We start from the raw sequence: 21,456 nt of genomic DNA, 5'->3' as shown, positions 1-21,456 counted from the left end.
TATCTCGGAATTGGTATAAGTTGTCAGCGTCATCGCGACCGACCTCAGTTCTCTGAATGCATCAAAGGATGAACCTTTTAATTGTCTTTTTCTGTAGCTTTTCAATAATTAGGTTACTTGTTTCTTAAATAGGAACTGCACTCTGTTTGGAATTGTGCCTTTCATTCACAATCCTTTCTTTTTTATGCTTTCTAAATAATAAATAAAAAGCGGTCAAAAGTCAGCTTACAAAGGAGCTTATGGGAGTCGCTTTATTCTGCTTATTAAAGCGCTTAAAAAAACACTTGCATCAAAGTTTTATATAAACGCTGTAAGTAATAACAGGCCTTTTCATAATAACATGTAATATCTACGTATTTTGATCATTTTAGGCACATTAATTTCACAAATGCATCATGATTTTTGTTCGACAATATCACTGATTACTACCCACTGCAGACTTCATGAAAGTCCACAGACATAGTTAAACATCACCTACTGTACAATGTCTGCTGTCACTGGAATGCCGACTGATGAGATGTTCATATATTGGGTACAAATTGGATGGCAAAGTTAACCAACTTGTCAGATTATGTTTTCATCCTTCTACTATAAATGTGAGGGACAATATTTATGACCTAGAATAAACTTCCACGAGCACAGAAGAGATTAAGGAGCTCACCAGTCGATGATGTCAATATAGCAGCACAAGCTAGCTAGTTTGTCTAGCCAGCGCTTCTAATGACAATATCTCTAATACTTAACATTCAGGTCACGAGATCTAATATGAGTATTATTGGTAGTTTTTAGATGGTTATTTAGTGGGCTTCATTGGCGTAATAGAGCACTACAGTATTTACGAGTTATAATAATAAACATACAGGTTTTAGAGCAACATATGTCGCCATCCAAGCAATGTCTTTTTCATGGACTCCCCTGCTTATTTAAGCAAGACTGTTGATCAATTTGTGTTGTGTGTTGTTAAAAGGAAAGGCCATGTAAGACAGTGGTAAAAATGCGCCTGTGCCAACTTTTTTGCAATGTGTTGCTGCAATTAAATTGTAAGTTAAAGATTATTATTATTAGGGATGCCGTCCAGCTGAAGGAGGAGTCCTATCAGGATCTTTTGGCTTATAAGACTCCGTAGGCAGTGGACGGGTACCGACGGGCCAAGCGCTGTGAAGCTCTAGCGGTCACGGAGGCAAAAACTCAGACATGGGAGGAGTTCGGGGAAACAATGGAAAACGACTTCCGGACGGCTTTGAAGCGATTCTGGACCACCATACACCGCCTCAGGAAGCGGAAGCAGTGCACTGTCAACACCGTGAATGGTGCGGATGGTGTTCTGCCGACTTCGACTGCGGACGCTGTTGATCAGTGGAGGGAATACTTCGAAGACCTCCTCAATCCCACCAACAAGTCTTCCTATGAGGAAGCGGTACCTGGGGAATCTGTAGTGGACTCTCCTATTTCTGGGGCTGAGGTTGCTGAGGTAGTTAAAAAGCTCCTCAGCGGCAAGGCCCCGGGAGTGGATGAGATCCGCCCGGAGTTCCTTAAGGCTCTGGATGCTGTGGGGCTGTCTTGGTTGACAAGACTCTGTAGCATCACGTGGACATCGGGGGCGGTACCTTTGGATTGGCAGACCAGGGTGGTGGTCCCTCTCTTTAAGAAGGGGGACCGGAGGGTGTGTTCCAACTATCGTGGGATCACACTCCTCAGCCTTCCCGGTAAGGTTTATTCAGGTGTACTGGAGAGGAGGCTACGCCGGATAGTCGAACCTCGGATTCAGGAGGAAAAGGGTGGTTTTCGTCCTGGTCGTGGAACTGTGGACCAGCTCTATACCCTCGGCAGTGTTCTTGAGGGTGCATGGGAGTTTGCCCAACCAGTCTACATGTGCTTTGTGGACTTGGAGAAGGCATTCGACCGTGTCCCTCGGGACGTCCTGTGGGGAGTGCTCAGAGAGTATGGGGTATCGGACTGTCTTATTGTGGCGGTCCGCTCGCTGTATGATCAGTGTCAGAGCTTGGTCCGCATTGCCGGCAGTAAGTCGGACACGTTTCCAGTGAGGGTTGGACTCCGCCAAGGCTGCCCTTTGTAGCCCATTCTGTTCATAACTTTCATGGACAGAATTTCTATGCGCAGTCAAGGCGTTGAGGGGTTCTGGTTTGGTGGCTACAGGATTAGGTCTCTGCTTTTTGCAGATGATGTGGTCCTGATGGCTTCATCTGGCCGGGATCTTCAGCTCTCACTGGCTCGGTTCGCAGCCGAGTGTGAAGCGCCCGGGATGAGAATCAGCACCTCCAAGACCGAGACCATGGTTCTCGCCCGGAAAAGGGTGGAGTGCCATCTTCGGGTTGGGGAGGAGACTCGGCCCCAAGTGGAGGAGTTCAAGTACCTAGGTGTCTTGTTCACGAGTGGGGGAAGAGTGTATAGTGAGATCGACAGGCGGATCGGTGTAATGCGGATGTTGTACCGATCCGTTGTGGTCAAGAAAGAGCTGAGCAAGAAGGTAAAGCTCTCAATTTACTGGTCGATCTACGTTCCCATCCTCACCTATGGTCATGAGCTTTGGGTCATGACCGAAAGGATAAAATCACTGGTACGAGCGGCCGAAATGAGTTTCCTCTGCCGGGTGGCGGGGCTCTCTCTTAGAGATAGGGTGAGAAGTTCTGCCATCCGGGAGGAGCTCAATGTATAGCCGCTGCTCCTCCACATCGAGAGGAGCCAGATGAGGTGGCTCGGGCATCTGGTCAGGATGCCACCCGAACGCCTCCCTACGAAGGTGTTTAGGGCATGTCCGACCAGTAGGAGGCCACAAGGAAGACCCAGGACACGTTGGGAAGACTATGTCTCCCGGCTGGACTGGGAACGCCTTGGGATCCCCCGGGAAGAGCTAGACGGAGTGGCTGGGGAGAGGGAAGTCTGGGTTTCCCTGCTTAGGCTGCTGCCCCCGCGACCCGACCTCGGCTAAGCGGAAGAAGATGGATGGATGGATGGATGGATGGATGATTATTTGCAAAAAAACTATATGTTTCGCAGTTCGAACATTAAATATCTGGTCTTTGCAGTCTATTCAATTGGATATAAGTTGAAAAGAATTAGCAAACATTGTATTCTGATTTTTTTATGATTTACAAAATTTGCCAACTTCACTGGTTTTGAGTTATGTACAAAAACAGGAAACAACAGGTACAAAATATTGGTTTTTGCATAACAAGTCCCCTTTAAATGTTTTACTTGAATGCAAGTCATATATCTGCCTTCTTATATTGTCTTGTTGGGTTGTATTTTCAAGTAAAATTTGCCACTGATTACAGCAATCGGGGTCTCCTCACTCATCTTGGCACTGCCGTATGCATTGACCTAATCATCGTTTGTCAACCAGCGGCGCCTTTTGGGTAACCATTCCAATCCAAGGACAAGGTAAAGGAGCATGCAGCCGTCAAAATAAATTACGAGATTAGATTTTTTTTGTAATTAATTGCACTTGTTAACTTAAACATTCAAAATGTTATCCAATTTTTGTAGTATTTAAAAATATTTGCTCATTATTTATCCATCCATCCATCCATCCATTTTCTACTGCTTATTGCCTACAATCGGGCGGAAGGCGAGGTACACCCTAGGGCGCTCATTATTTATTTTACACATATTACTATTATTATTATTGTGACCACTTCTAGTGCACACTTTTGTACATGTGCTTGTCTGTTCTTACTGAAACTACAATGTATATCTGTGCAATAATGATGCCTCTTTTCTTGTGAAATCATAGGGGTGATTTCAAATAAATATCTAGTCCCAAACACTGTTGTGCCTCATAAGGTTTTTGACAGCATCCGGGTTGATGACATGCTGCTAACCTTCAAGAATGACATCCGTACACCAATGATGATGATGCTGAAACGGTCCCTCAGCTGGGCTTTAGCGTAAATGAGAAATAAATAAGGCACCATTTTGCAGTGTGAGCAAGGTCACCGAGTCCCCTGCTGTACCTCACCAACAAGTAGCTGTTAGTAGACTGCGTTTAATGTGATGTTTTTTTCAACAAATAACTGGAACTATTGTGCAAAGGGAAAGATGGAGTTGCCATGTGCTATAATGTCTGGGATGCAGACAACCCCGTCATCCACACCACCCTCACCCACTTAGAGGGCAAGGACACCTATGCCAGGCTATTATTCATCGACTACAGCTCTGCTTTTAACACAGTCATCCCACAAAAACTCACTGCTAAACTCCTCACTGTTGGTCTGACACAAACTCTCTGTGACTGGGTCCTGAACTTTCTCACAAACCGGCCCCAGTCAGTCAGAACCGGCAACCAGACATCAGGCACAGAGGTTCTAAGCATAGGGACCCCCCAAGGCTGCGTGCTGAGCCCCCTACTGTACACCCATTTCACACACGACTGTGTGGCCTCCCAGAACAACACCAGTATCATCAAGTTTGCAGATGATACTACGGTCGTCGGACTGATCACCTGAGGAGCTGAGGCAGCGTACAGAAGGGAGGTAGCGGAACTGGTGGCCTGGTGTCAGGATAATAATCTCTCCTTGAACACAGACAAGACCAAGGAGATGATTATTGACCCACGGAGAAGGAGTGCACACTACACCCCTTTGTACACACCTTTTATTATAAAATAACACAGACAATGTTCAAAGCAAAAAGAAATACTCTTCCAGAAGGAATTCAAAAATACTTCTCTCTTTAGACCAGCAAATACAATCTAAGTGATGAATCTAAGTTTATTTTACCAAAAGCAAGATTAGTTGTTAAACGTAGATGTTTATCTGTTCTCGGTGTTAATTTGTGGAATTCTGTTGGTAAAGAAATAAAAATGAGTGACTCAGTATTTAATTTAAAAAAGAACATGTCACAATGTATTTTAAAAAGTTATGTGAACTAGAAATTTATGTTTGTTTGGTTAAATGTTGTATTTAGAAGGTATGTATGTTTATCTATTTACAAAAAAGTACATGTGTGTAAGTACATATTTTTGTATTATTTGTTAAAGGGCAACTTAAATGTAAATGCTGAATGACTATATTTCTTTTTGTATTCCAAAATTATTAGAAAAGGTAACTTAATTGAATGTAAAAAATGTATGTTGGGCATATAAGCTTTTTTGCTTCTGCCTGTTTCAGTCATGTTATTCATTTTTGAATTGTGATCCATGTTTGAATATGTTTTTGTTAGACTGAAAATAAACTGAATTGAACTGAACTGAACATAGGAGGGACAAAGGTGGACAGGGTGAAAACCTTTAAATTCCTCGGGACCCACATCAGCGAGGACCTCACCTGGGATCACAACACCCAACAAACGATAAAGAAAGCCCAGCAGCGACTGTACTTCCCAAGAAGGCTGAGAAAATTTGGTATGCCACCCAAAATTCTCTGCAACTTCTATAGAAGTACGGTTGAGAGTGTCCTTCCCAGCTCAATCACGGTCTGGTATGGAAACTGCTCTGCTAAGGACAAGAAGGGACTCCAGCGAGTGATTAAAACTGCTCAGTACATATCAGGAGCAGCCTTCCTCTCACTACAGGACATGTACTCTACCAGGGCCACCAGGAGAGCTCACAACATCATAAAGGACAGTTCACACCCCGAGCACAATCTCTTCAGCCTCCTACCATCAGGCAGACGATACAGGAGCCTGAAATCCAGGACTACGAGACTGACAGTTTCTACCCACAGGCCATCAGGCTTGTGAATGCTAACTTGTGAATGCTAGCTCTCCCCCCCCCCCCCCCCCCCCCGCACCCCCCCCCCACCCCCATTTTTACTTTGTCTTTTTGAACAAAAGACAGGTACCCTGATTTATACTGTTAACTGTCAATCAGAATGTGCAATAATGTTATGTACTTACTGTGCCTTGTATATACATTTTTATTTTTTTATTTTTAGCTAAGTACTGTGTGACTTGTTGAAGGGTGGACTAGCAAAGTAAGATTTTCATTGTACGGCAAACTGTCTGTTTAACTGTGCATATGACAATAAACAATCTTGAATCTTGAATCTCCTGCACGCATCACTCATTCAGCTGGGTTCCATCAGCACTGAATACTAATGAGAGGTCCTGGCTTCATAAGCCTGCTCAACCTGCTATCCGGCGCCATAACCTATCATCTGTTCCTGTACAGTAAGCCACTATGCGCACTCTTTGCTCACTGTGTTTTCTTCCCCATGTTATTGATTGTCTCGTGTCCTCCTTGTCTGTCGCTCCAACTGCAGACCTCCATTCTCGCGTTGAGGAGCTGTGTGTCTTGGCATTCCTTGTTCCTCTGCTTCCCGGACTGCCTCTTGTTTCTCGACCTCCCGCTTGGACACGGACCTACTACGCCCCGGTATAGCCCCCGACTTAGTGCTTGTCTCACGGACATTCGAGCCTGCCTTTCCCCTCTGGGACTTCCGCCTCTCGTTCCACACTCCCAGTAACACACAACAGCTAATCTCCACACATTGTCTCACACACACTCTTGGATTTTTATCACACTCGATTCCCTTGTTTAATTTATATTTTTGTTTATTGTTGTTATATAATAAATCATACAGCTAAACTACGCCCCCTTGTTGACTGTGCCGTCAACACCTCCCAGTACACAACAATTTCATTACAATTTCTATACCAAATAATATATTACGAGCACCGTGTTGAATCGAGAATCAATTCTAAGTCCAATCGTCAACCCAAGTATCAGAATCGAATTGAATCGTGAGGTGCCCAAAGATTTCCACCACTACTATATACAAAACAAGTTGGATTATGGCTGTATGACTGGAAATCCAAAGTATAAATTTAGAAATAGAGCTGGGTTTTTTGTACTGATTCATTATTAGAATGAAGACGGGCAGCTTCTCCTGCCAGAAAATCCTCCCTCTTTAAATCCACTCTAACCCAATACTTGCACTACCACTGCGATTTCACTCTTCTTTTGCCTTGTCATGTGTTCGTCTTCTATATCTGCTGTATTTTCCTTTGACCTCTGCAAGATGCTCCTTGTCTCTTAACTAAATCTTTACCATGCATGTTGTTTTCTCTTCTTTATTTCCCAGGTCTCCCGCCCCTCTCTCCACAACCCCACACCCTCCACCACCCCGTCCATCTCCCGTGGATTGCTGCTGTAATGAACCCATAAATTGGAGCAACACAGTGGCGGCTACAGGTCGGGTTGGGGAAGGTGGATATGAGGGGAGGGAGAGGAGAGGATGAGGTGGGGTGGGAGGTTCAGCTGAGCCTTGACAGGGAAAGAGTCGGAAAAAAAGGGGAGAGAGCGGAAGATCGGGGAGGCGGCTAAGGAAGAGATATGAGTCTTGTTGGAGAGGAGACAGTCTACGAGGGGAGGAGCAGGAATAAATAGGGAGAGGGGTGTGATGGGGGGGATATACATAAATTGGTTGAGGAATCACTTGGCGCTATAAAAGGTACAGCCTTGGAACATGCCATCCCTGTCGGATATGTTGAAAGGGAGGCGGGGTCACAGTGGCAGGGGATGGCAAAGTGATGGGAGCAATGGGGAGCGGCGTGAGGCGAAGGGGCGTGGCATGTGTGTGGACGCGTTGGCAGACAGACAGACAGACAAAGCTCAAATGTACTGTGGAAAATAGCCCCGAGCGACAGCAAGAGTCTCTTCGCTCCCGCAATGCCAGATAACAACGCCGGGGGGTTCGTTAAAACTCACTTTGCAGGGCCTCTAATTACTGTGGCGGCTTTGGCCTAATAATAATATTCATTAGGAGATAAGATCCTGCGACGTCGCCGCGGCAAATGGAAAAGTTGGGGATTAATTTCGTTTGAATCAACAAATTATCTCGAGAACGGCTCCCGATAGGAGCTGATACATTTGACTCAAACTGAAACTTTTAAATTGGCAATGTACACTTACAGGCCACGGCATTAGGTACAGCTGCACAGTCCAATATACATGTGCCTCTCACACAAACTACAAGCACTAAAACAAATGTATATCTATTGTAACTTTATATACTTGCTGACATACTTCATTAAAATCTAACATTTTGACCACAGAAAAAGATTTAGCAGGGTTACATAAACTTGTAAAGAACATAATGTCATGGCTATCTTGAGTTTCCAATAATTTCTAAAACCTTTTATTTTTTTGTGATAGAGTGATTGGCGCACATACTTGCTGGTCACAAAAAAAATTCATAAAGTTTGGTTCTTTTATGAATTTATTAGGGGTCTACTGAAAATGTGACCAAATCTGCTGGGTCAAAAGTGTACATACAGCAATGTTAATATTTGGTTATATGTCCCTTGGCAAGTTTCACTGCAATAAAGTGCTTTTGGTAGCCATCCACAAGCTTTTGGTTGAATTTTTGACTACTCCTCTTGACAAAATTGGTGCAGTTCAACTGAATTTGTTGGTTTTCTGACTTAAACTTGTTTCTTCAGCATTGTACGCACGTTTGAGTCAGGACTTTGGGAAGGCCATTCTAAAACCTTAATTGTAGCCCGCTTTAGCCATGCCTTTACCACTTTTGACGTGTGTTTGGGATCATTGTCCTTTTGGAACACCCAACTGCGCCCAAGACCCAACCTCTGGCTTGATGATTTTAGGTTGTCATGAAGAATTTGGAGGTAATCCTCATTTTTCATTGTCCCATTTTCTCTCCGTAGAGCACCAGTTCCATTGGCCACAAAACAGGCCAGATCATAAAACTGCCAACTCCATGCTTGATGGTTCCTGGGATTAAAGGCCTCACCTTTTCTCCTACTTTTTAAATACACCAATGGTGCAACTGGACACATCCTCAGTGATGTAATCTAGGATCACAGGGGGTTTCGGGTCTTTTAACAATCAGACCTCCTCCCCTAGGCGACCCAGCCAGGGTTGATCAGGCCCCAGCCTGTGTTCAGGTAGCGCTACTGCTCTACATGCCACGCCTCTCCCCTCCTCATCCACAGCCATCTTGATGCCATTTCTGCTGCATATGTGTCTAACTTCATGGATCTTTGCTGGCTGGGCCCTGTGATGCCAAACATTCTGTAGGCCCTGCAGAGAGATTTGCCTACAAACCCTTGACATCCCACTTCAACGGGCCAACACATCGCTCGCCACCCACTCTGACACTCCTCCACAAGCTGAGAGTACTTTGCGCTCATCCTCTCATTGGCCTCCTCCATACAGTCCTCCCAAGGCACTGTGAGCTCCAGGAGGATTACCTGCATGGAGGCCACTGAGGTGAGCACAATATCTGGCCTTAGTGTTGTTTTGGCAACCACGTCAGGGAACTTCAACTCCTTTCCCAGATCAACTGACAGCTCCCAGTCGCGTGCCGTTGCCAACAGACCAGAAGAGGTGTTCCAGGCAGCCGGTGTTGACTTCTCCCCAGCTCTGATGAAAGCGGTGCTCTTCACTTGGCGGAGGTTCTTGTTGTGACTGACTCCCCTGCATATGGTATCAGCTATGGCTTTCAGGACCTGGTCATGTCGCCAGCGGTACCGCCCTTCACCCAGGGCTTTTGGACAACAGCTTAGGATGTGCTCCAAGGTTCCTCTCCTCTGGCAGAGGGGGCACCCTGGTGTCTACACCTTTCCCCAGGTGAAGAGGTCGGATGGACTTGGCAGCACGTCGTAGACCGCCTGGATCAAGAACTTTATCCGATGGGGTTCAGCTTTCCAGAGCTCGGTCCATGTGACCTTGCGCTCTGCTGCTTGTTCCCATCTCGTCCAGGCGCCCTGTTGCTGCATTTCCCCCATCTGGCAGGCTTGCCTTTCCTCAACTCCTGCTCGCACCTCCTCGAGGATCAGTGACCTCTTCTCTTTCCCTTACGCCTTATCATAGCGAGGTGTTCTTCTGCTACCTAAGCCAGATCTCCCCTGCGCCACTGTTCCCACACCTTTTGCCATAGCCTTGACTCTGCGACATCCACAGCCTAGACAGGTCTCCACTTCCACCTTGCCCTGACTTCAATCCCAGCCTGGGCAACCTATGGGTCACTGGACTCCCGATATTGTAGGAGCTCCCTGGACCGTGTCACCATGAACTCCTCGCACAGGCTGCTGATGGGGAGCTTCAGCTTGTTATTGTGCCCGTGTAGAGCAATGCTGGTCAGGCTTCGCGGCAGTCCCAGCCACCTGTGCAGGAACCTACTGACCCTCATCTCAAAGCCTTCCACCGTTGAAATGGGGACTTCGTACACCTTGAGGGGCCAGAGGAATTGAGGGAGAATCCCGTGCTGGTAAATCCAGGCCTTGAACTTGCCAGGAAGGGCAGACTTATCCACCACGGTCAGCCAGGTCTCCAGGTCTTAGTTGGTCGATTTTGTGGAGGCTGCGTCTCTCAGGCTGCAATTGAACACCTTTCCCAAGCTTTTCACAGGTTCCTCAGTGAGTGATGGTATTTTGGTGGTGCCAAGTGAGAAGCAGAACTTGCCAGTAACCTTCCCTTTCTTTAGCACTAGGGACCTCGACTTGGCCGGCTTGTAGCTCATGCGAACCAAGGAATTCACCTCCTGAAGTCCATTCAAGATCCACCTGCAGCCTAGAACAGATGTAGTGGTCACTGTCAGGTTGTCCATGAAGGCTCGGATGCGTGGCTGTCAGACTCCAGACCTGGAGAGGGGCCCTCTGCACTGAGCTTCCGCGGTCTTCACAAGCATGTTCATGGCGAGTGCAAAGAGGATGACTGGGATTGTACAGCCAGTGATGATCCCCTTTTCAAGCCTGTGCCAGTCAGAGCTGTTTTTTCCGGAGGAGACTCTCAGATGGAAGTTGGCATTGTAGTCCAGAATGAGGTCTCTGAACTTCTTTGGAATGTGATGCCGATTCAGTGCTTCTTCGACCAGCTTGTGGGGTATGGATCCATACGCATTTGCGAGGTCCAGCCACAGAACAGCCAAGTCCCCCTTGTTCTCCCTGGCTTCCCTGATGAGCTGATTGACCACGCCTGTGTGCTTCAGACATCCAGATACCCCTGGGATCCCTCCTTTCTGGACTGATGGATCAATGTAGGAGTTCTTCAAGAGGTAGTCTTTCAGTCGCCTGGCCATGAGGCTGAATATTGCTGGGTATTGTTGCAGAACAGCAAAATGTTTGTTTCATCTGACCCCAGAACTTTCCTCCAGAAGGTCTTATCTTTGTCCGTGTGATGTCAGACAATGACTCCAAACACACCTCAAAAGTGGTAAAGGAATGACTAAATCAGGCTAGAATTAAGGTTTTAGAATGGCCTTCCCAAAGTCCTGACTTAAACGTGTGGACAATGCTGAAGAAACAAGTCCATGTCAGAAAACCAACACATTTAGCTGAACTGCTCCAATTTTGTCAAAGGGAGTGGTGAAAATTTCAACCAGAAGCTTGTGGATGGCTACTAAACATGCCTTATTGCAGTGAAACTTGCCAAGGGACATGTAACCAAATTTTAGCATTGCTGTATGTATACTTTTGACCCAGCAGATTTGGTCACATTTTCAGTACACCCATAATAAATTAATTAAAGAACCAAACTTCATGAATGTTTTTTGTGACCAACAATTATGTGCTCCAATCACTCTATCACAAAAAAATAAGAGTTGTAAAAATTATTAGAAATTCAAGACAGCCATGAAATTATGTTCTTTACAAGTGTATGCAAACTATTGGCCACGACTGTACATGTACCTCTCACACAAACTACAAGCACTAAAACAAACGTTTATCTACTGTAGCCTTATATACTTGCTGACATACTTCATTATGACCACAGAAAATGATTTATCAAGTGTATGTTTCCCTCAATACTTATGTCAACATGATCATTATTAAAAGTTATATTATTAAAAACATAATATATAGAACTTACATACAATGTTAAAAAAATACTTATTTTAATTTATGTTGCTACATGTGTATATGTTTTTCCATGTTAGCTTTTTGCTTATTTGCCTGAGCATTAGAATCTTTATAAAGGCATTTATTTTTGTTATTGGCCATTATTGTACCTAATAAAAAGGCCACTGGGTTAATTTTCCTGCAGCTGATTTTAAAAATGTAGCCTCACTGCCTTCTCTTTCTTTTGACACAAATAAATACTTAATTTCTTTGCTCGGGCAGGAGTTTTTTGATAGTTTGCTGGAGTTTTTCCACAGTACAGTTGATACCTAAAGGCCAACAGGAAGGAAGACGAAGGCAGGATGGGCAGGGCGCAGGGAAATGGATATAGCGTTGACTGCGGTGCTCAATTTGCCATGCTGAGAAGCTGCGTTTTAGCTGCACGGAGGCAAAACTATGCGTAACAAAGCAATCAAAGCTAGAAACAAGTCAAATATATAAATAGTCAAAAAAACAACAACAACAAAAACTGAAGCCATGCAAACAAATCCAGAATTGCTCACACAGTAAACCAACAAAGAAAGAACTCAAACAAAGATCACTGCAGCTGAGTCTTAAAAGTAAAATAAAACTATTGTAGGGCTGAAATGAAATCACATAGCAGAAGTGTCATATCAAATGACAACAATGATCTCACAGAGAAAATAAAACGGCAGGAAGCTTGTTTGGAAAGGTGAAGATTGGTTGAAGTTACCTGAGCATGCGTGGCTAGAGTGCCATACACACACACACATACACACACACATCCCGTTACATTAAGTTAAGGTGTCCTCACCACTATTTAATGTGTGTGGCTCTTAAAGGCACAGCTCCAGAGGTACAGCTGCTCAGGTAACAACAATGTGATGCTGGCTGAAGAGCATGCTATCTGATCTCCTTTGTGCTTGGATTTACCTGCTCTCTGCTTCCAGCCGACATCCTGCAGCCTAAGACTATTGATTGATTGATTGATTGATTGAAACTTTTATTAGTAGATTGCACAGTACAGTACATATTCCGTACAATTGACCACTAAATGGTAACACCCGAATACGTTTTTCAACTTGTTTAGGTCGGGGTCCACGTTAATCAATTCATGGTACAAATATAAATTATCAGCATAATACAGTCATCATACAAGTTAATCATCAGAGTTTATACATTGAATTATTTACATTATTTACAAGACTGTATATTCCAAAATGTTTATGTATTTACTCATTTGTTAATGTAGAAATAATACCGTAGTTTTCGGACTATAAGTCACAGTTTTTTTCATAGTTTGGCCAGGGGTGTGACATATACTCAGGAACGACTTATGTGTGAAATGATTAACACATTACCGTAAAATATCAAATAATTGTATTCAGCTCATTCACGTAAGAGACTAGACGTATAAGATTTGATGGGATTTAGCGATTATGAGTGACAGATTGTTTGGTAAACATATAGCATGTTCTATATGTTATAGTTATTTGAATGACTCTTAACATAGTACGTTACGTTAACATACCAGGCACCTTCTCAGTTGGTTATTTATGCGTCATATAACGTACACTTATTCAGCCTGTTCACTATTCTTTATTTATTTTAAATTGCCTTTCAAATGTGTAATCTTGGTGTTGGGTTTTATCAAATACATTTCCCCCAAAAATTCGACTCACACTCCAATGCGATTTCTATATGTTTTTTTCCCTTCTTTATTACTATGCATTTTCGGCAGGTGCGACTTATACTCCGGAGCGACTCAAACTCCGAAAAATACGGTACTTATCGTAACCATTATATCTGGAGTCCAGATCTTACCATGGATTCGTTTTTTTTTTTCAATTATTTGTTTTATTTTATTTAAATGTGTTTCCAATAAATTTCCAATTTAATGATTGGTTTTCAGAAATAATTAAAGAGCTGCCTTTTTTTTTATTAACAGTGACAATACAGTTCTATTTATAGGTATACATTATTGTCATTATTGTAAGTGCTTATTCCAGGCCAACATAAGTTGTTTTAGGGTTTACAGGGTTTTTTTCTCTTAAAAAAAGCCGATGTCAAGAGTCAAATCATTATGTTGACACCTCTTTAGCACTCTTCAGTGTGGAACTCACTTGGTCAAATCATGAGCCCAATAGATGTTGATGCAGGCATTTAATTAAAGAAGTATGAAGTATTTAGGGCTGGGGTGTCAAACGTAAGGCCCTCGGGCCGGATCAGGCCCGCAGACAGGTTTTATCCAGCCCGCGGGATGAGTTTGCTAAGTATAAAAATGAGCCGAAATCTTTGAATGAAAAAAACAGCTGTTCTAAATGTGTCCACTAGATGTCGCAATAGCAATTCTTTGTATATTTGTATATTTGTAGATGATATGTAAAAAAATATATACCAGATGATGATAGTGCACCAGTCGAGGAAAATGATCCAACTACATAAATAACATCCTGTAATTTGATTTTGATAGATTTTTTTTATCTTGATTGATTGAAAATTAACACCAATGAGTTGACTAATGAACATTATCACAAAATTGTTTTTAGAAAGTATAAATAACGACAGATAAAGGTGGAATACTCTTAACCGCAACATTTAAGTGTAAAAAAAACCCCAACAACATTATGATTTGTACAATTTCAGAATGTGATTGTTCTATTTTTAAACAGAGAAAACAATCTGACGTTGACTTTATTTTTAAGTTATCGTGTCGTGATTTTACCAGTACGGCCCACTTGGGAGTAGATTTTACTCCATGTGGCCCCCGATTTAAAATGAGCTTGACACCCCTGATCTGGGGTCATTTTCATGCTATTATTATTATTGTCTACTATTATATTACTATGCAACTATTATTATTATAGGCAATTTGACTCATTTTGCGGTATCTATGCTTTACCCCACTGTGGCCTCTAACGTTTTTTTTTTGTTTTACTAAGGACAAACATGGATGAGCCTCGACGGTTCCGCACCTCACTCACTCGCTGTCATTTATCCAGCGAGCTGTCCTTGAGACGACGCAGCATTCGGCGGGTTGTTAAGGCGGGGAAAAGGGTGTTCAATGTCATGTCACCGTGCCACAGACGGCGCTCCAGACATTTTTAGCAGGAAATAAATACTTTGTCGGCGTAATGGGGCTGGATATTACACCTCTGGTGGGACATTAGTTTGCGGATGATAGATTGAATCCCAGGGGGCATATGTGTGTGTGTGTGTGCATCCTAATGAGCAGTAATTGTGTGTTTGTCTTGCATTTTTTTAAGGACGGGTTACGCGCGCAGTGTGAGGCAATTTGTCCCCTAGAGGGAGTGATCCTCTATCTGTTCACCTAGTCAGCTGGAAGCAGCCATGCAGCCGTAAATCTCAATTACACAAGCCCCCTTCTCTCCCCTTCCTCCCACCCCTGCCACAGGTGACAGTGGTACCAAAAACGTCTTGTTGCGTTCCAAGGCTTACCATCAACTTCGGGCAGAGTCTGAGAGGGTACGGCCATGTAGGGGTCCTCCCCTTTGTCTGAGCTCATGGGGAAGTCCTTGCGCTCCACCATGCGGCCCCGCCCAAGGGGGCCCTCGGCGGCCTCGGGTATGGCCAGGGTGGGGAGTGAGAGGGTGGGGTGGTGATGGTGGTGGTGACGGCGGCCTGCCGGACACAAGACAGGTTAACAGGATGCGGTTGCATAGGCAAGGGGGTCTCGGTCAGGGTGTGGCACACACATAGATGCCTTTTTTTGAAGAATACCAGGGCAGCTGCTTGGCTGAAATAAAAGTGTTTATTCCCTCGAGGCCCAGTGAACAACTCATTAGTAAACATGTCTCTCGGCATTGTCACGTCCTTCTCTTCCTTCCTCTTGTTCTGACTGACATGTCAGAGTATAATCACATTCCCCACAATCACCAGAGGGTGCACACCTTTGATGTATGAAGGACGACAGACGGACTCTCTTTTAGACGCAGGTTTCTCTCTACAATTCTAACATCTAACCTAGAGACTTAGACTTCCATTTGTTGTCATTCAAATTTGAACTTTAAAGTTAAAAGCCTACTGAAATGAGATTTTCTTATTTAAACGGGGAGAGCAGGTCTATTCTATGTGTCATACTTGATCATTTCGCGATATTGCCATATTTTTGCTGAAAGGATTTAGTAGAGAACATCGACGATAAAGATCGCAACTTTTGGTCAATAATAAAAAAGCCTTGCCTTTACCGGAAGTAGCAGACGATGTGCGCGTGACGTCACTGGTTGTAGGGCTCCTCACATCCTCTACAATCATAGCCAGCAGCAGCGAGAGCGATTCGGACTGAGAAAGCGACAATTTCCCCATTAATTTGAGCGAGGATGAAAGATTTGTGGATGAGGAAATTTAGAGTGAAGGACTAGGAAAAAAAAAAAAAGGCGATTGCAGTGGGAGCGATTCAGATGTTTTTAGACATATTTAATAGGATAATTCTGGGAAATCCCTTTTCTGCCGATTGTGTTGCTGGTGTTTTAGTGAGTTAAATAGTACCTGAAAGTCGGAGGGGTGTGGCCACGGGTGTTTTGACGCCAGAGTCTCTGAGGGAAGTCACAAAGCTGCAGCAGGACAGAAGCTCCGCTGATCTCCGGTAAGAGCCGACTTATTACCACAATTTTCTCACGGAAAACTGCCGGTTGACATGTAGCCCGGATCCATGTTCGCTTGACCGCTCTGATCCATAGCAATCCTTCACCTCCGGAAATTTTAAACAAGGAAACACCGTGTGTTTGAGTGGCTAAAGGCTAAAAGCTTCCCACCTCCATCTTTCTACTTTGACTTCTCCATTATTAATTGAATACATTGCAAAACATTCAGCAACACAGATGTCCAGAATACTGTTTTTTTGATTGATTGATTGATTGATTGATTGATACTTTTATTAGTAAATTTCACAGTTCAGTACATATTCCGTACAATTGACCACTAAATGGTAACACCCGAATAAGTTTTTCAACTTGTTTAAGTCGGGGTCCACGTTAATCAATTCATTCTGCTTGGATCGGGCTGGAAAATAATGTCTGCCACAACCCGAGACGTCAAAGGCACGCGTCATCATACGAGTCATCATACCGCGACGTTTTCAACACGACACTTCGCGGGAAATTTAAAATTGCAATTTAGTAAACTAAAAAGGCCGTAATGGCATGTGTTGCAATGTTAATATTTCATCATTGACGTATAAACTATCAGACTGCGTGGTCAGTAGTAGTGGGTTTCAGTAGGCCTTTAAAGTACCAATGGTTGTCACACACACACACACTAAGTGCGGTGAGATTATCCTCTGCATTCGACCCGTCGTCCTCACTCAATGGGAGGTGAGGGGAGCAGTGAGCAGCAGCAGTGGCCGTGCCCGGGAATGATTTAACCTCCAATTCCAACCCTTGATGCTGAGTGCCAAGCAGGGAGGTTATAGGTCCTATTTTTATACTCTTTGGTGTGACTCGGCCGGGGTTTGAACTCACAACCTACCGATCTCAGGGCGGACACTTTAACAGTACAAATAAGAACGAAATTTTGTTACAATAGCTTTTTGCAGTTCAGGATAAAAGAGCAATAAAGTGCAGATATAAATAGATTACTGTACAGATAAATGTATTGCACTTTTGCATATGCATCCATGTTTATGGATGTATGTTATATTGTCTTTATAGTCCAGCGAGTTAATCCATTTTTGGGGGGAATTGAGGGGATTATTATGATGCTTTCGATTAAGAAGGAATGCTGGTCTATTTGCTTTCTGTCTCACTGCTCCACTCATAGCACTTTGTCGATAGTTCCTACATTTAGCTTTATTTTTCACCAAAAAATGTTAAGGTTTAAATTCAGCACAAGCAGTAAAATGTAGTGCAGATCCAAAGAGGCACAGTCTGCCTTGGTGGAGAACTTCTGTCTGTTCAAGGCTGTTTTATATGTTTATTGTTTTGTTAGAATAATAATGCAAAAACTACTGAGCTAATTTGTATAAAACTTTGCGGAGAAGGTACGGTCCCAGGAAGGGTCCACTGTATTTTGGATACTGGTAAAGGCATCGTTTTTGCGTAAGACTTTATATTTCAACAACATACAATTAACACAGACAATATAGTTTAATAATAGAAGTAAACTTTTTTTGGATTGAGTATTTGGCCTTGGTGGCGGTCTGCAATCTAGAAAATATAATAATATAGCCAAATACAATAGTCGACGGACAGAAAATTCAGACAATTAGGAGTTCAAAGTAAATGTTAAGGGATTTTTTTTTTTTTTGTATTGAGACAAAGATAATTTATTTATTTATTATTTGTTTACTTACTATGGTATATTATGTGTTTATTATTTAATTGTTTACTGTTATTTTACAAAGAACAAGGAAATAGGATAAAATTCCTGCGGTATGAAAAGGGGTAGGATTAAATAAGCTCAGCTTCTTCCTACTCCTTTTTCGGATGTGCTGTTATGAAACAATTGGAAATATGTGATGAGTTACATTGTATCGAATGCATGTTCGAAATAAACTGAAACTGAACTGAACTGAAAACTGAAACTCTGTATGCTTAAAAAGTCAAACACAACTTTGAGATTTAAAACCATTGTCTTGATTGATTGATAGAAACTTTTATTAGTAGATTGGACAGTTCAGTACATATTCCGTACAATTGACCACTAAATGGTAACACCCGAATGAGTTTTTCAACTTGTTTAAGTCTGGGTCCATGTTAATCAATTCATGTCATGCTTTTTCTTCAGAATTGTGTATCGTTTTCTTTAAACATACAGTAACATTGATGCCGATGAGGAAACTAGGGTTATAACCACAGAACAGGAAATAGAACTTACTTTGACGTTCAGTCTGAAATGGATTCAATCTCTTATCATTATTTTTCAACATATTTGTTTGCCTTTTTAGTAAAAACAACATGGCAGTGTGTCATGTCTTTTGATCACGTCTTGTTTGGCTATGTTCTGTTTACCTTTGGACTCTTTAAGTTCCTGTTTTTTTTCACTCCCTTGTTTTGTTGCCATGGTTGCAAATTATGTTCACCTGTCCCTGATTAGTGTTCGGCCACTCACCTGCTAACCGAGCACTAATCAGAGGCATTATTTAAGCCTGTCATTGTTGGTCAGTCGGCCTGGCATCATTGTGTTCTTTACATGCTCTGTCCATGCTAGTTTTTCATGCCAAAGTCCATGCTGCTCCTGTCAAGCCACAGTAAGTGTTTTTTGTTTCATGTCCAAAGTTTAGCCTTAAAGGGGAACATTATCACCAAACCTATCCATTTTTTTCTACCGCTTATTCCCTTTTTGGGGTCGCGGGGGGCGCTGGCGCCTATCTCAGCTACAATCGGGCGGAAGGCGGGGTACACCCTGGACAAGTCGCCACCTCATCGCAGGGCCAACACAGATAGACAGACAACATTCACACTCACATTCACACCCTAGGGCCAATTTAGTGTTGCCAATCAACCTATCCCCAGGTGCATGTATTTGGAAGTGGGAGGAAGCCGGAGTACCCGGAGGGAACCCACGCATTCACGGGGAGGACATGCAAACTCCACACAGAAAGATCCCGAGCCTGGATCTGAACCCAGGATTGCAGGACCTTCGTATTGTGAGGCAGACGCACTAACCCCTCTGCCACCGTGAAGCCTATGCAAGCGTAAATATATACCTTGATGTTGCAGAAAAAAGACCATGTATTTTTTTAACCGATTTCCGAACTCTAATGGGTGAATTTTGGCAAATTAAACGCCTTTCTGTTTATCGGTCTTTTAGCGATGACGTCAGAATGTGACGTCACCGAGGTAATACACCCGCCATATTCATTTTCACATTACAAACACCGGGTCTCAGCTCTGTTATTTTCCGTTTTTTCGACTATTTTTTGGAACCTTGGAGACATTATGCCTCGTCGGTGTGTTGTCGGAGGGTGTAACAACACTAACAGGGAGGGATTAAAGTTGCACCACTGGCAAGAAATCTGGCGCCAGACCCCCATTGAATTTGCCAGAGTGTCTGCACATTTTCCCAGCGATGCTAAGGCAGACATGGCACAGAGATGTATGGATAACCTGCAAATGCATTTGCAACGATTAAGTCAACGAAATCACAAAGGTAAGTTTTGTTGATGTTGTTGACTTATGTGCTAATCAAACATATTTGGTCAAGGCATGACTGCTAGCTAATCAATGCTAACATGCTACGCTAATCGATGCTAACATGCTATTTACGCTAGCTGTATGTACATTTGAAACTAGATACCCACATTTAATGCGAAACAAACACTTACCAATCGACGGATTTAGGTTGCTCCAGTGTCACAAGATGCGAAAGTCCTGATCGTTTGGTCCGCACATTTTACCGGCGATGCTAATAAGGCAGCCATGCTATGGGCCACTTCATTAGGTACACCCATGCTATAGCCGAATAGTGTCAATAGCTATTCGCTCAATAGCTTCAATTTCTTCTTCAATTTCGTTTTCGCGATCTGCCTCCATACTCCGACCATCTGTTTCAATACATGCGTAATCTGTTGAATCGCTTAAGCCGCTGAAATCCGAGTCTGAATCCGAGCTAATGTCGCTATATCTTGCTGTGGTAACCGCCATGTTGTTTGTATTGGCAGCCCTGTATGACGTCACAGGGAAATGGACAGTCGCATCGCAAATAGCGAAAATCAAGAACTTTAAAGCCTTTTTTAGGGATATTCTGGGAGGTGTAAAATTTTGAAAAAAACTTCGAAAAATAAAACAAGCCACTGGGAATTGATTTTTTTTGTTTTTAAACCTTTTGAAATTGTGATAATGTTCCCCTTTAATGGTAGTTTTGTTTTCATAGTCAAGTTTGTGTACCTCTTCTGAGAGCGCCTTTTGTTTGTACCCTTTTTCGAGTTACAATTAAATCATGTGTATACCCGCACGCCATCTCCCAAGTAGTCCGTCTACTTTCCTGGGAGAACGACCCCGCAGCAAGTTGCTATCCCCCACATTATGACACAGGGAAGTGTTTGACTTTGAAGATTTCACATTCCAGTGGTACCTTGGTCGTCATACGACCGCCTTTTTGCACGATTAAGATTTTAAAAGTTGGATAAACTCTGTGACATCATCACTATAGTCGACTCTGCAAACCTACTTTTAACACCATACGTTTTTTTGAGTATGACTGCAAATTAGCCAACATTTAGGGCACTTGCAAAACGTGTTTGTGTCTATTTGGTATGCATCCGATGTAGCCATTCTAGTCAATTTTATGCATGAATATGTATCACAAATCTGATCTTGTTTATTTTCCATCCAACCTAATCACATTAGCATCCTAGGGTGCCCACTTAAGCCGTCCTTCTCAATTTGGCACCGGCTCCACATTTCACTTAATAGAATGAAGCCTTTGTGGGACTCAGCTCACTAATTTTTACACGCTCTAAACACGGAGGTGACAGCGGTGTGTGTGTTTATGTGCACGCTGCAGCAGATGTGTTTCCCTGTGTGTTTACGCCTGTGTTTCAACAGGGAGGAATGGTGGGGTTAGGATGTATTACTAAGGCTGCTGGTAAACTAGCACACACCCTCACGACACCACCCAGACCCCCCATTCTCCTTCTCCGTGTGGCGTGGCAATCATTAAAATGATTTATTTAACTATTGGCCCAAGGCTGAGAGATTAGTGTGACAGGCC

General features: G+C 43.2%; 1 protein-coding gene across 6 annotated transcripts in view; it reads right to left on the bottom strand.

Moving 5' to 3' along the window:
• The window catches only part of sema6a (sema domain, transmembrane domain (TM), and cytoplasmic domain, (semaphorin) 6A), a 328,543-nt gene that overhangs the window by 27,337 nt on the left and 279,750 nt on the right, over positions 1-21,456 (bottom strand). For 4 of the 6 annotated variants that reach the window (XM_061899543.1, XM_061899535.1, XM_061899550.1 and 1 more), the window contains one exon: positions 15,244-15,426. The exons of the other annotated variants lie outside the window; for them this stretch is intronic. In XM_061899543.1, the coding sequence (XP_061755527.1) occupies positions 15,244-15,426 (183 nt within the window). The remainder of the gene's footprint in view (positions 1-15,243; positions 15,427-21,456) is intronic. 6 annotated transcript variants of the gene reach the window in all.

The sequence above is a fragment of the Nerophis ophidion genome, linkage group LG01 (genome assembly GCF_033978795.1).
Source record: "Nerophis ophidion isolate RoL-2023_Sa linkage group LG01, RoL_Noph_v1.0, whole genome shotgun sequence".
NCBI lineage: Eukaryota > Metazoa > Chordata > Actinopteri > Syngnathiformes > Syngnathidae > Nerophis > Nerophis ophidion.
Note: the sequence above shows the minus strand (reverse complement) of the source record. Positions and strands in the feature narration are given on the sequence as shown.